At 40.5% G+C, this 16,130-nt stretch overlaps 1 protein-coding gene across 1 annotated transcript in view; it reads left to right on the forward strand.

The window, feature by feature from the left end:
• The window catches only part of LOC310942299 (receptor-type tyrosine-protein phosphatase F), a 133,039-nt gene that overhangs the window by 61,582 nt on the left and 55,327 nt on the right, over positions 1 to 16,130 (forward strand). Inside the window, exons 7-11 of the mRNA XM_083907659.1 lie at positions 6,224 to 6,493; positions 7,758 to 8,339; positions 9,083 to 9,216; positions 9,700 to 9,844; positions 12,731 to 13,036. Coding sequence (XP_083763785.1) covers positions 6,224 to 6,493; positions 7,758 to 8,339; positions 9,083 to 9,216; positions 9,700 to 9,844; positions 12,731 to 13,036 — 1,437 coding nt within the window. The remainder of the gene's footprint in view (positions 1 to 6,223; positions 6,494 to 7,757; positions 8,340 to 9,082; positions 9,217 to 9,699; positions 9,845 to 12,730; positions 13,037 to 16,130) is intronic.

The following is a 16,130-nucleotide window of genomic DNA, read 5'->3' on the forward strand; positions in this document are numbered from 1 at the left end:
AGGACCACAGCAGCATCAAATTTACAGATTAAACACTGTGAGCGCCAGAAGGTTTAGATCTTAAATCTTGACAGAGGGAGGTAGTCAGCCAAACGGCATAGACGAGGAATATATGTAAGCCTCGTCTATTAATCAGGGCATGTCTGTCACAGGTGCAGACATGGCCTTTTTTTCCCCCTTCAGAGGTAATTACAGTGGTTGTGTGGCAAGGCGCCAGCAAGGCCCCCGGGCCCAGCTAGTCTGCAACACCACCCAGGTAGCTGTCAACCCACTGGCCCCAATGCCAGCTTTTCCAGCAGCCCCACCACACCAGTGGAGAGATAGAAATCAAACCAACCGTAACCGTTTAAAGTGCACTTGTCTGGAATGGAGAACAAAGGCTCAAGCCATGTTTTCACTCTGTCTTTGTTTCTGCTGCAAGAATGAAGAGACAAGACCCTGGGCTGTGTTATCACTGGGCTGCCTGATTGGGTTTAACACATAAGGGACTAGAGACAAGTGGCTTTTGACGCACCCATCTTCCTTCCCTGTATTGTCTCTTATTTGCAGACAGCAGAGGGAAGATTTGGCCCTTACAATTTCGACTCAAACTGTAAAACTAAACAATGTCTGAAAGCAAACTCAGCAGTTAAATATTGTGGACTGTGGATGTCAGCAACAGGCTCCAGAAATTAAGTTGAATCTAGGGTTAGTATCACCATAAACATTCATTCATTCAAAAATGAATCAATGGAATCAATTAAATCAATAAAATATTCTGTTTTTGATCATCTGTATTACATGATCTTAAAATGCAGTTATAACCTTCCATTTCAGATAACCTATTTAATGTTAAACGAGGCATATTTATGTGTGTTAGAAACAATATAAATGCGGTCCAATTCTGCTATAACACAATTATTGTATAATATTTAGTCTATTCCACAAATGTATTCACTATAATGTTTATTAATTGCAGCAACCTTGAAAAGTAAAACATGTCATCACAGATGGGTTACTGACCTGACAGTATCCAAAATCTATGATATCATCTTCATGTCATCTCATGTCATGATATAGATATAATATCGATACATTGCCCTAGTTGAATCCACACATCTAGTACAATATTAAAATAACACTTACATGCAGTGATGAACAGTTTCTATGTTCCCTTATTACTGGGCTGTTAGATTAAATGTGGTGCAGTCCAACAATTTCATTCCATCCTGGGTAGAGCAGTAATTTGTAGCCTTATCAACAAGTAACCACTACTTGAGTTTGACATAAAAAGATCACAGGAGAAAGGGCTGTTATTATTTTCTGTCAGCCACCTTTTAATACCTGGTAACACACACACACTCACACACATCCTTGTCAGACTTAAATATGCTTGTAACACGTTGGTGTTTTTTCCCCCACTCGTTCTTGTTACCTAATCCAGTTCTTGTCCACAGGTACACTACCATCGTCACCCTTGTCTTGACATTTTAGAGCCACCAGAGAATGATGTCATCATATTTCTGTGGGTGTAGGGTTGCTCATGAATTGTTTTCCCCTTCCTATCCACATACCTAAATTTTATGTCCTTCCACTTCTCATCCATAAAGAGCGTGTGTGCATGTTTGAAGGTGTGCAGGTGTGTTAGCGCGCCGTGTTTGTCGCGGGTCGCTTTTTGTCGACCCTCCTCTACAGGAGGACTCCATCAACACTGGCAGATTCACAAGCGTCCTGTGATTGTGCATGAGCGCTCATTTGTCAAGTGCTTATCCCACAACAGAGGAGGGATGTCAGCTTCTGTCTGCTGGCAATCCCTCATATATCCATGTGACATGTCAATATGTCACAGAGGATAAAGTGCTGCAGCTGGGCCTTTTCTTTTAACAAAATATCTTCATGCTGTTCTCTCTGTGTGTATGTATGCGTGTCAGGGAGGGAGGTTTTCAAATATAATGAAACAACTCAAAGAGCGCAAACCTTTGCTAAGGCCACTCAGTGTCCCTCTGTCAGTATGCTCCCATATTTTGCAAGGTTAACAATTTCTTCGTTGAAGGAATTCAGAATTCAGGTCCAGTGAAATCATTCCTTCATCGCCAGAATATGTCGCCGTAATCGCTCTGTTCTAAAGTAACAGACAGACAAGAGACAAACACAGCCCAAAATGTAACCTCCATAGTTGAGGTAATGAAACAGGTAGGTAGAAAAATGTGTGGTACAAGATACATAGACTGTAATTAACACCCAAGGTAAAGAATAGAAAATGTCAAACCACAACAGCATTAGGCCTAAAAATACCAAAATCTGCAAGTGAAGTGACAGTAAATGTGTTATTCGGTTTTGAAATTTGTTTAGGAATTCATACCAAATAGCTCAATAGCACACTTGATTGAACAGTCATTTTATAGTAAGAAGGGTATCAGGCAAAATTATCAAAGAGTTTTAAAATGACTGAAGACTTATTGCATATTATGTGATATTTAGACAATATAAACAAGTCTTCTTGAAATAAAAGACAGTAAATTACTCTTCCCTCCCTGGTTGTGTATGTATACTATGCATTTCTTGGACTGTAACATGTCACTAACCCTCACTGGGTCTCTGGATGCACTGTCTGTTTTCACTGTCTTGTCTTCCTCTCCACTTTGTGTCTTTTCATTCCATCGCTCACCTCCATCAAATTACTTCATCCACAAACAGATCAGCGTGAAGGTTGGTCATTTTCGCTTTCAATACCTCCCCTTCAATTTGATGCAGCTTTTAGACAAAGTCAGCCGTCCCTTCCTCCCACACCAGCCCTTCTGATGAACACACCGATATTCCACATTCAAAAATACATGTATCTATAATATCTCTCCCTTATCCTCTGTTGTGTGAATACATAATTTTGTCAACTTGTTTGTTAGTTTTTGCATGTTTTATGATGCCAATCCCCCAACCCATGTTTCCATTAGCCTAACAGTCCCTGTTCAGCTTCCTGTGGTTGTTATTAGATATCTTGCGTTCTGTTGTTATTTGACACACTCATAGCAGGCCCATCAGAGGTCTGTAATGAATTAATCCAGCGTTCAGGTGGCAACAGGTATCAGAACTGAAAAGGTTATTTTTTCCTGCCTTGTAGTATGTGATGGGTTAGTGGTGAGACCTGCTATGACTTGGAGACAGTGGCACTGTCTAAAAGACAGGAGGCAGAGCTGAAGATTCTGAGATTTCCATTGGCAGTGACCAGGATGGACAGGATTAGAAGTGAGCCTTCATGGGACAGATCAAGTTGAATAGGTTGTAAATAAAGTAAGAGACTCAAGGTCAAGATGGTTTGGTGACGTGCAGAGGATGGAATGTGATTTATATTGGACAAAGGATGCTGAAGATGGAGCTGCTGGGCAAGAGGAAAAGTTGAAGATCACAGAGGAGGTTCATAGATTTTGTGAAAGGGGACATTTGGACACATGGGATAGGAGAAGATGGAGGAAGATGATCCAGAAAAGCCAGAAGAAGAGGAAGACGGTCCTTTAGTGTAGGGAAAAGAAGGATTTATGTGCTATGATTAGATTTTCTGAGTTGTCATTTACAAACATATACAGACATTATATCCACATACAAACCAAATCCCTGTTTTAGAGTTTTTGAATAATGGCACTGACGGTCTATAAGAGGTGATGTTTTGGAAATTATTTCTTCACTTGCCCCATTCCTGAAACCCTGCCACGCAAAGAGCTGACCTCAAGAAAATTTAGGAACGAGTTGGCAGGGTGCTGACAGGGGGATGATCAGCCATCATGGTTGCCCAGTGCTGCTGCCAGGAAGCCCGGGAGCCTGCTGACTGTGTGCCAGTTTGCTCAGATATTGATTCACTCTGAACAGGTACTGCTATACTCGGGCACTTTGTCAAGGCAGTTAAATTTATAGGTATCCAGCAAGCAGGCAGGCAGAGTGGAGACAGGGCTTATTTTGTGGTTTTGATAGAGTCCTGGAGCTCGTCTCTCCAAGCTGCTCTCAACAGGAGAGAGGCTTCAAGAGAATCGATAACAATTACCTGCCCTCTAGTCATTTTGTTCCACAGCACCTCTCCAAACTTAACCGCTTGCCATGAATTATTCACAACATTAAGTGTTCAATATACACAGGCCCCATTGACTCGCTGCTCTTAGCACTGTTTAGTCTTCGTCTCTTAGGTTTCACTTTTTCATAAGCATATGTTGTAAAAGATTAGCTGCACTTATGTTGAGATGTTGCTGCTGTGTGTGTAGACACGAGGCTACCAACACAAGTGGAATACCATCACGTTTTCACGAACCCATCTGTTGTGCATTAGTCACTTTGGAAATCAGATGTTCACACATTTCTTATGAGAACATTTTTACCGAGTCCCTCCATTATCTTCTTCCCCCAGCAAATTGAGTCTTCTGATCCCATCCCATATCTTCCCTCGGCGCCTATGCATGCTTTGCCTGAGAATGTCGTCTCTGTCCTGTTCCCAGGCTGGTAACACTAGCCGACCTGTCCAGTCCTTGCATGTGTATATCAGCTAAATCCCTGTGAACTGCAGAACGCTGATGTCATGGCTGGTCGTATGTGAGAGTTTCTAGACAGTTAATGTGTGTTACTCTACTCTCCTCCTGCATGAAACCTTAACCATAATGTTGTCTTTTCATGAAGTCATCTTTATAAACTAAATGTAACATTTTACTTTTATATGGTAATAATATTAGACAGTCATCTTTACTGTGTCCTAAACTTTGGCTTTTCTGTCCTGAGTGTTTAATGATTTTACCTCCTCTGAATAGGTCAGTCCTGCAAAATGTAAAGATTTGATTTACCTGGGAAGTTTTGTGATTACAAAACATGTATCTTTCAGTCTGTTTGTGACTCAGATGGTGAATATTAATGTTGGGATAATGACAAATTGAGCCATGAGCCCACATGATTGTTTTTAATTAAAAACAGGCAGGTTTGTACACGATACCTCTATTCAATTATTTTTAGAGAAAATTCAAATGACTGTGAACCAGGTCTCCCTTATTATAGTGCAGTCAGAGAACCAGCCTTTTCCTGACTGGAATCTCAAAACGTGCTTTTGTGTTTTTCCATTTCACCACATAATGAGGGGAATAACAAGCATGGCTGTAATGACGTTCCGGTTCAAATTGGATCGGGAAGGGAGGGGATGGGTGAATGGTGGTGGAGAAAGGAAGGTGGAGGCAGACTCCCATTTGAAAATCCATTTTCATGGAGAACGGTGCAAAAGAGCAATTACAGTTTTAGTTTTTTTGTTTTTCAGGGACACAGAGATGTTGTAGTGTATTAGGGGAAACAAGCAGCATGTATTCTGCAGGGATAGCCTCATGCCATAATGTTTTAAATACATACAACCTGTAGTAGCGGGATGGCAATAATGGGTTCTCCTTTGGGAGCTTAATGTTTGTCTTCACTTTCTACATAATTAAGGTTAAAGAAGTCAGAGTCCCTCCTTCTTATATGCTGCTCAACTGTGGTTGTGTTCATGCTATAAACGTAACAGGTCTGACCTTGATGGATCTCCACATAGCAGTGGATAGCAAACGAGATTTCACCATGCTAAACAGATAGCTTTGTTGTTGTTGTTGCCAAAACTTACCAGAAAAAGATCCAAAGTGTTTAAATGTAGCAAGCATTTCCTGTGCATCTTTATTTAGACAGAAAACAAGTCATATGTAAATGACGGCTGCCTGTTTATTCTAGGCCAGCTTTTCAGTATTGCATGGAGCCTCTGCATCGGTGTTTGCCTTGTCCCTGGCGACGTCAACGGGCCCTTCTTGTCTCCATGGGAACCCCTTTTTAATGTCAGCCTATCTGCATATCAGACTGCACAGAGGGAGAGAGAGAGACTGAGAAGAAGGAGCCTGAGAGAGAGAGCAAGGGGAGAAATCAAACAATGCCATCTCCACAGGGTCCCTCAGTGATGCAACTCTCGCCACTATTTGACACCCTGACAAAAGAAGGCTGGACATAGTCTCCAGAAAAACTGGGCTATTTTTTTGATTATATTCCCTTTTGTTGGCTAAGACACCCCCTCAAAGTTTCCCTGTGAGTTTCCAGAGCCATTTTGTGACAGTCCTATTATTCCCATTGTGCTCGTCTGCACATTTGAATAAAAGCAATCAGCCCTCCATTTTGTCCGCTATTCTTAGTTAGCGTTTAGCTTTGAACACCACATTCACCTCACGTATTCTACATATTAACTTCTCTCTCTGTTTAATTCCCATAGTGCGAAGAGTCCCACCCAGATTCTCCATTCCACCCACCAACCAAGAGGTGATGCCAGGTGGCAGCATCAACCTGACATGTGTGGCAGTGGGTTCTCCAATGCCCTATGTGAAGTGGACAATGGGCCTGGTGGACCTGACCAAGGAGGAAGAGATGCCACTGGGACGCAATGTGCTGGAGGTCACCAACATTCGCGAGTCCACCAATTATACCTGCGTGGCCATGTCCTCCCTGGGCATGATTGAAGCCACAGCTCAGGTTACTGTCAAAGGTGAGAGCAGTAGTTCATAACTTCAAACTTAGGGTGGTTTTTACCACAGCAGTATGGAATGGGTATTGATATTTCATTATTTGATTATTCACTTGATTATAAAAAGTAGATCAAGTTTGTAAAGTTTGTGATATATTAAATGGATACAAAAGAAGCAAAAGTGGAAGGTTATGCATCTTGTAAGCTGCTCCTGTTGGATCACAAGGTGTGAATACTTTCACTAGCTCTGTGCTGGAGTTTAGAGTTTGAATATTCAATGAATAAAAGTATAATGCCCATCCCTAATACAAAGTCAGATGTTAATGTGAATCACCATCACCACTAAAAAAAGCTAAACACTGTATACTGCATGCAAGTGTCCATGAGCAGGCATGGACCGGCCATCGGGCGTACCAGGCAATGCCCGGTGGTCCAACCCATGTTTTAGGGCCGGTCATACTGGTCATTACTGTCATAATTCCATTTAAGAGTATATTATTAGTGCCGGACATGTTAACGGCGTTGTAACGCATGACGACTGACTGGTTTACTTCTACTACTTGCCTCCCTTCAAGATGGAAATTGTGGCACTGAGTCCATCTCAGTGCCACAATTGTATTGTTTCATCTAATTTTTGAAACAATACAATGTGCACACATATCCTCTGGTATGTCATGTGCCTCTTCATATCATATAAATAATCATGGTGGGCCGCCATGGCCAAAGATGCCAGGGCCATTTTTTGGTCCCAGTCCAGCCCTGTCGATGAGCACTGATGTCTCACGTGTAGTTGAAAGTCATTTTATTGTCTATATCCAAGTGTGATGTGTTTCTCTCCACTTGTGTGTGTGTGTGTGTGAGAGAGAGAGAGAGAGAGAGAGACTTTGTCCACCTATTGTAGCCTCTCTTATCAGCTGTCCTAAATATTGATCCCAGCTGATCGATAAACTGAATGTCTCAGTTGTTTAGAGGAACCTCAGCAATACAGGCCACCTCCTTCAAGTAAAACCATTATGAGGATCATCTGCTTTGTATTTGTCATTAACTCACAACAGGAACTACTCTGCAAGGATTAGCTTATGAAACAATAATTTCAGTTCTATGAGATTCAGAATGGAGAATCACACAGTAATTTGTTTTCTCCACTGGAAAGGAATTATTTCTATAATGTGTTTACAGTTTTGAGAATTACGGTGTCAGATGTGGGTAATTTCATAAAAATTGACACAAGTCCTAAAATTCCACATCTAATATCAAAGCTCATATCCTCCTTCTCACTCCCCAGCCTTGCCAAAGCCCCCAAGCTCGCTCATTGTGACAGAAACCACAGCCACTAGTGTGACTCTCACCTGGGACTCTGGGAACCCAGAACCTGTGTCCTACTACATGATCCAGTACAGACCCAAGTCCTCAGAAAATGGCTTCCAGGAAGTGGAAGGTGTGGCCACCACACGGTACAGCATTGGTGGACTTAGCCCTTACTCTGAATACGAGTTCCGTGTCATGGCTGTCAACAACATTGGCCGTGGGCCACCCAGTGATCCTGTGGAGACACGCACCGGTGAGCAGGCCCCCTCCTCACCTCCTCTGCACGTCCAGGCGCGCATGTTGAGTGCCAGTACGATGTTGGTCCAGTGGGAACCCCCCGAGGAACCAAATGGACAAATCAGGGGCTACCGCATCTACTATAACTCGGACCTGAATGCTCCACTCAGTGCCTGGCAGAAGCACAACACTGATGACAGCAGTCTGACCACCATCTCAGCCCTGACTCCTGATATAACATACAGCCTCCGGGTGCTGGGCTTTACCTCTGTAGGTGATGGGCCACCCTCTGACATTCTGCAAGTGAAAACCCAGCAGGGAGGTGAGTCGGCAACCACTGTTTATTATTCTGTGTGTTCATATCCATGTTGTAATGTAATGTAATGTAATGTTGTAATGTTAATGTGACTTAAATTGTCCATTTTGGCTAATACTTCCTACATTGGTTTATAAATCACTTCAGATAAGGTAAAGCTCATATTGGATATATTGGGTTCGCATGTACTTTATGTGTCAAAATTTCAGTTTAGTTTCAATAAAACATTTTTTATCTATACTAGTATGTCTGAAGACACTTTACATGACAAGTCTATAATACTGTGGTAATTGTTTTTTAATAGGGACATAATATTAATATGACGGTAATACTATCTCATTTCTATGGTAATCACCAACTCATAGCTTGGTTACACCAATGGAAAAGGTGTGTGGGACATAAGAGAGGATGAATTTCAATTTAAGGATATGGTAATTATTATGGTTCTGGTACCCAATCATTTTCAAGTTAAGAGGTTGCACTGATGGCAGCCTACAGTATTTCTCATTATAAAAGCTATTAGCTGGATTTTACTTTTTAAATGACATAGTATTGTACAATAATGCTATTGCCTTATAGCAGTTTTTATTACCAAGCTGGAAATCACAGTAGAAATGAGATGATTACCAAAATACTACTTCTATATCAATTAGCATATCGCTAATTAAGTGCAATTCAAAGTGCTTCCTTTTGTAATAACCTTTGCCTTTAGTAATGTGCTCTTCTTTTTCTCAACCCTCTATAACTAGTCCCTGCCCAGCCATCCAGCTTTGAGGCAGAAGCCGAGCTTGACACTCGCATTAGGCTAACGTGGCTGTGGCCTGTGCAGGGCCCCATCACAAAGTATGAGCTGAAGTATTGGGAGGCTGGAACAGAGAGCGAGGTTAGAATAACAACATGAAGTGATAACTATTTAATGATCTGTTTTCTTAAAACACACTCTGTGTCTGTCTTGCTGACTGTTCACTTCTTTACATTGGAAATGCAGACAAGTGAATCTTCCTCTATTTCTCTAAATGGGGATCCTCAGCTGAACACTGTTATTGTAGTTCAGCAGTCAGATCCCCAGCTGATGAGAAAGATTTACTATAGTAACAGACAGCTCAGTTCTTCAGTTCTGTCTTTCACTGTTGTTACCCTTCATTCAACACTGCTGGACCACTGTACCAACTGTAAACCAGAGAACTCCTTTTGGAACAATGTGGGAACAATCTGGCTGTATTCTCTGACCTGCACGCATATGAATGATAGACAGCAGTTTAGGCATTTCCTCAGACGATGTAGTAGCATTAATACTGTTCATGTAGCTCAACACATCAGGACATTTGAGTTCTGCTTATTTTTGACTAATTGTTTCCATTTACAGATACATGTGACGTTTGACCCAATGGGCTCGTACGCCGTGGACGGTTTAAAGCCTGACACCTTGTACCGTTTCTCACTGGCAGCTCGTTCTGAAATGGGTTTAGGTGTTTACACACAGCCAATCGAGGCCCGCACTGCCCAGTCCAGTAAGTCGATCATTTGTTCTTCTCTCTCCTCTGCCTTATCTCCTCTTAATCCACTAACCAATCACTTCCTAGGATAAAGGTCATCCACAGCCAGCTGGTGCAGATTTAGGTCATTGTTATATGGTAGAACAAAGTTGACTTTCACAGAGTTTAATACAAAGATTGCAGGGCCACTTAGTCAGTTTCAGCACAGCACAAAGTGCTGACACTGCAGCCGTCCCTGCCAGCCTCACGCTTCCTCCACCTCACCTCTGTCACCAACACTAACCCCCCTGTCCATATATCTGAGGGCAGGGCCTGTGTTCAGTGTCAAAGGTATGTTTAATGTTTAATGTAATGCTGGTCTGTGTTATTTCTCCTCATATCTGTATGTGCTTTCACAGTGCCAGCACTCAAAATGTCACTCTTTGCCAGCTGATTGCTGCTTCACTCAGACAACATAAGCGCAGTATATGTTTTGCCTCACGCACATTCATCACAAAATCCCATTTGTCGAATATAAAATGCCTGAAGTAAAAGTAATAATTGTAATATATGGTTTGTTAAACTTTGAAACCGAGTTCAGGGTTTAGAAAGAACCACTTCTTTGTGCACTTAAAGTAGTGATTTTAAAGTGCTGAAGTAATTGTGGAACATATAGATGGATAACTATTTTAATGTGTCCAGAGAGATTCCAAAATAAAAGTCAGATGGATAGTATTGCTTGTCATTAATATGTATGTGCAGTCTGTAGTATGATTACTATTGCTGCTGGCTGAACTAGAGAAAGACAGAAGAGAGGGGTTGAATATCTGTTGTTTGTAAATTTCTCCCATTGGGACTAAGAAAAATAATTGAAGAACATGTCTGACAAGCCCAGAATTATATAACCGTCAATAAAGATCATGGATGGCGATGAGCCTTTGTCCTTGTGCTTCCTGCCAGCAGCAGACATAAGGACACAGAATTTGGAGAGTAGAATTTGGATTTCATGCACAGACAGGATGGGGTGCATGAAAAGTGGCGGCATGAGGATGGTTCTGAGGCAAACGGATAGTTGGGAAAAGTGACATTTTCCTCTGCTGCATTTCAATGTGTAGTATCCTTTTGTTAAGTTTCAGAGCAATGAACAGTACGGAGCTTTGTTCGTACTTGTGCTGTGTCGACTGCAATGTCAACACTACAACTCATTTAAAGACTGGAAACTTGCCACTTTATCTCGATCTGTGAGAAATGGTTTACGTATCCTCATTTACAAATAATAATTGTCAGAAGAATCATCATTTCCACGTATTTCCAGTACTTATTTTATATCAGCCCACACCTCTTTTGTGTATAGTTTCTATTTTATGGTGTTCTCCCTTCATCACGTCTTTCTTTCTAAAGAAGCTCATTCAAAGTATGTTCTGCAAATCTTCAGCATTGTTGCGATTCACTTTCCAAAAGCACCCCTGGTGTTTAATAGTCAGGTCTTTATTTGTTTCTGAACTCCATCTTGTGGTTCACTGGCCACATGATATGATTCACTTCTCTTTTGTTAAGCCTTAATATCTTGAGAAGGTAGAGTTTCATGTTCTGGCATTAGGATTCATATTCTAGCTGTTCATTGCTCTGCTAATTAAGAAATACATTTTATGTGCATGCTTCATAAAAACACCTTGCTTTGGATTGAGTTTTTCATTAAAACTTTTTTGTAGAGTTAAATAAGTTTGTGATGGAGTTAGAAGCATGTTTTTTGTTTTATTTTAGTTTTTTAATGAATGTGGTTAAGTTTGTCATCACTATTGTTATTGTTAATTTTTCCAAATAGTTTAATGTTTTTTTTCTGTTTTTACCTCTGGACTGAAGAGCTGGCGTATATTTTGCCCTGTAGCTGTTTTAAACAATTTAATATCAATTATAGCAGTTGTATTTAGATGTATACAGTTTATTTAGTTAGACAGTGTTTTACACACACTGGGACAAAGAGTGTGTGATTTTTAATTAAAAAAAAACACATTTTTCTAGTTTTAGATATTTTATATGGGTTATTATTGTTCTGAGTATTATTATCATTGCATGCTAGCTGCAATGGTATGACTTCATTTATATTTCAGTGTGTCACAACCTCAGCTCAGACCAGCGTCTGACTAACCACTGTTAGGAAGCACAGAGCCTCTGCATCAATGTGCCAACATCACTTATTAAGCACTCGTTCACACAGTGGCACATATACGGCCAGTTTATTGTTTCTTCCGCATACTGCGAGATGCAGCAGAGACGGCAATTAGGGCCAAATTGTGTCTTTATAAAACACTACCTTGTAAAAGTTTGGCACATTTTATGTTTCTTCAACTCACACTGAAGTTTCATGGCCTCTGCCATTAACACAATGCAGAACACAGCTCAAGCCGTGGCCTAGTAATTTGTTGGTTTTTTTTGCAGCCAGTCTCTCAGTCCAGAGGTAGCACCCTGTTTAATATGGAAGCTTTTTGTATTCAGCATAAAAAATAAATGTGTTATAGCTTGTAGTCTAATACAATTAGATGTATCATCCGCAGTATGTAAATGCTGCATACAGCTCAGTGTTGCTCAGAAGAGGACTTTGAGTGTGGATGACATTTTAAGTATGGGTTATAGGCAGAGTACAGACACAAAAAATGGGATAAACATTTAGAGGAAATTCAGAAAAGCTGATTCCACTGAATTTGACTGAATTTGTATTCTATGCTTATTTTGTAATGTCACTTAAATTAGAATAAAAAACATGTAATTTTCATGTTTCATGTTGTATGCATACATAATTAGGTAATTATACAAAAAGCTTTCACAATTTTGCATTATTTTTGCTTGTTTAGTGTTTTTTTCATTTGCTTGATCCATATGCCCCTCCTCCGTGTGGTTTTGCTCCCTCCCCCTCCCCTACAGCCCCATCCGCTCCTCCTCAAGAGGTACATCTGCTCAGCCTGAGCTCCACCAGCCTCCAGGTGAGTTGGGTGGCTCCACCCCCAGATAGCCGCCACGGCGCCATTGTGCGCTACACAGTCAGCTACCAAGCCCTGGCTGGAGAAGACACGGAGCGGCATGAGATGCCAGACATCGGTGCAGAAGCTACCAACTGTGTTCTAGAGGGTCTGGAGAAGTGGACTGAGTATCAGGTGTGGGTGAGGGCTCACACTGATGTAGGCCCGGGCCCTGAAAGTGCCCCAGTGAGGATGAGAACCAAAGAGGATGGTAGGTTAACAGCTACAGAGTAACACAAGGGTCACTAATACTACAGCAAAATGAAGTGTAGTGTAACTTACACAGGAAAAACATACATTAGATGTGCCTTCAAAACAGTTATGTTAACACACATAAAGCACCAAAATGGGCTCATCAAAATACAAGCTATACGAATTGTATTAATTTTTTTAGACCAACATATATATCAAATATTAATGAATGTTTGAATGTGTAACCCTTTAATTGCGATGGTTTAGTCATGATGCGCCTTCATTTTATGATCTTAAAAAAAAAAAAAAAAATTATATACTAAACGCAAACTGGATTATTTTTGGTTTGATTATTACAGCCTGGTATACACTACCAGTCAAATGTGTGGACACACCTTTCCATTTCTTTGAATGAGGAAGTCTGTCCTGACTGGTAGTGTAAGTGAAAGATTAGCAGAAACATTTGTTTATTGGCATTATTTGTTTTCAGTCCTTTACATACATTTCAAATATTAATGATTTTTTGTGTCATTTTAACCCTTAAATTTCCCGGTTTTGTCATGATGTACCACCAATATCTGGTCTAAAAAATACAAAAAAATGTGCCAGAAACCAGGAACAAGTCCGCTAAGGCAGCGGTCCCCAACCGGTCCATGGGTCGTTTGGTACCGGGCCGCACAGAAAGAATAAATAACTTGAATAAAAATAACATTATTTCCGTTTTATCGGGGTCTGAACAATGTTTTATTTTGAAAAATGACCGGATTCCCTCCGTTACATCCGTCTATGACTCACTCTTGACGCCTCCCGAGGGAGATCACTGGCCAGAGTGTTTGCAGCGAGAGCCGCTGCAGAGATTTCTCTCAGAAAAGAAGTCACCGCTGCAGCACATTTCAGTGACAAGGAGTGAGTGGCAAAACTCACTTACTTGTGCGACGTTTTCAGGGTACACACCTACACAAAAATAATAAATTAACTAATGGCCAGACCTCACTCACTCGCACTCGCTACTCTCTCTCTCTCTCCCGCCCGCTCGCCCGCGCTCTCGGCACATACTGATTTTGATAAACAACAAACAAATGCTGAGTGCTGATCAATATATTTGTGCAAGCAATTTAAGATCCCAACTCTTGTTCCAAATATGACAGGCTTCATTCAGCGATTGAAACAAATATATCAACATTAATGAAACGTTTACAGCTGTTTTGTGTACCTTATTTTGAAGACACGTTTGAAGGCACCGACAGCACAGAAACTATTGTAGTAGTTTGAACAATGGTTACCAATAGCAGGTCTATGGACCCCAAGGGTTCTATGAAGAGGTCCCAGGGGTTTCCCAGAGAAAAATAAAATGAAATATGAATATAAATTTCATAAAAAATTAAAAAAAAGAAAGGTAATATACTCAAGAGTTAGAATGATCAAAGATAGATATCTAGTACCAAAAAAATAAAATAAAATTATAAATAATACAGTATGTGGCTCTGTGGTGTAGTGTGGCTGGATCAGGCTGTTGCTGAATGAGCTCCTGGCTGATGATGATGTGCTAACTCTCAGCTAGTTGCTAAATCATTAGCATCACAGTCAATATTTCATACCCAAAGCTGTGTCATTCACACATTATTCAAGCACATCACATTTGTTATTCATATTAATAGCAGATGCAAGTGTTGTGTGCATATCATTTGCATTTTAAAACGACAATACCGAGCTAACTAATAACATTCTGAAAACCACAGTGGATTATTAAAACACAGCGTCTAGCATGAAAACACTTTTTTAATCCCTGTATGTGACTTCAAATGAACATTTACATAACATAGATGACGTTAATGAAAATTCACCACATCTTCATTCAACAATAAAAACACAAGCAGCTTCTCGTAGTAGCAGTAGCAGTAACTAGCCTACACAGGAGCGGCTACATGTGTTTCCTCTGTGACGTGCAGCTGAATGGCCCAAAAGAACAACAAAAGCACTGGATTGTGGTATCACCACAACCAACTAGGAATTGATTCACAGCGATCAAACAACCCTTATTCAAAGTTCATGGTTTTAAGACCCACAATTCAATTGAAGCATGGAGTGGCTTCTTCGAAATTTCAACTTGCATATTCTGTAAAAGGCGAAAACTTTCTTCACTCGATTTGTGCTGGGCCGACTTGTTGCTGGTTTTCTCGTGGCTGGTCACAAATGTATTATTTTCAATATACCACATGCAAACTGGATTATTTTTGGTTTGATTATTATAGCCTGATAAATGTGAAAGATTAGCAGAAAGATTTCATTATTTGCATTATTATTAGTTTTGCAATGTCAGATTTCAAAAAATACTCATGTTAACACACCTAGAGCAACAAAATGTGCTCATACAAGTACTTTTGTATTTTTTATTTTTTTTTGTTAGATTTTAGACTAACATCAGTATTAATGATTTTTTTCATTTAACCCTTAAATTGCCAGGTTTTGTCATGATGTACCTTTATTGCATGGTCTAAAAAACAATAAACGAATCATTTGCAATGTACTTCATGCAAAGTGAATTATTTTTGCTTTGATTATTACAGCCTGGTACATATTATAAATAATATAAATATTATTATTTGTGCAATGTCACTCACGTTAACTCACACAGAGCACCAAAATGTGCTCATGCAAATACAAGCTATACAAGCATCAAGCATCAGACCTTATCATAGATAACGAATAAAAATGATTCTTTGTGCTGTAATGAAGAAGTTCCATCTGTGGTATTCACTTCTGTGCAGCGATAATATTTAAAAAATGAGCAGGGGGACATTTTTGTCCCGCTTGGGAGTTGGAGAGAATGCAAAAATACCTCAGGAGCTGACGGGGAAACGCTGGTCGTTTTTTGCGGCATTGTGCCAACCATGGTGATCTTTCTTCACACAGTCACCCCTCCCAGCCCCGCCTTCATGTCCAACACGACCCTCTCTGTCCTTGGTTATGCCAACAGAAGGAGTCTAAAGTAAGCCCACACAGTGGTGCATCGAGGTACTGTCCTACTCTCGTTGCGGTTTGGTATATTCCTTGATAAGTTTTGTGATCTCCGTGGTGACAAATAAATCAATCAAGTGTCAATCAACTCACTA

Source organism: Microchirus variegatus (genome assembly GCF_963457635.1).
Source record: "Microchirus variegatus genome assembly, chromosome: 21".
In the NCBI taxonomy this organism is placed as follows: Eukaryota; Metazoa; Chordata; class Actinopteri; order Pleuronectiformes; family Soleidae; genus Microchirus; species Microchirus variegatus.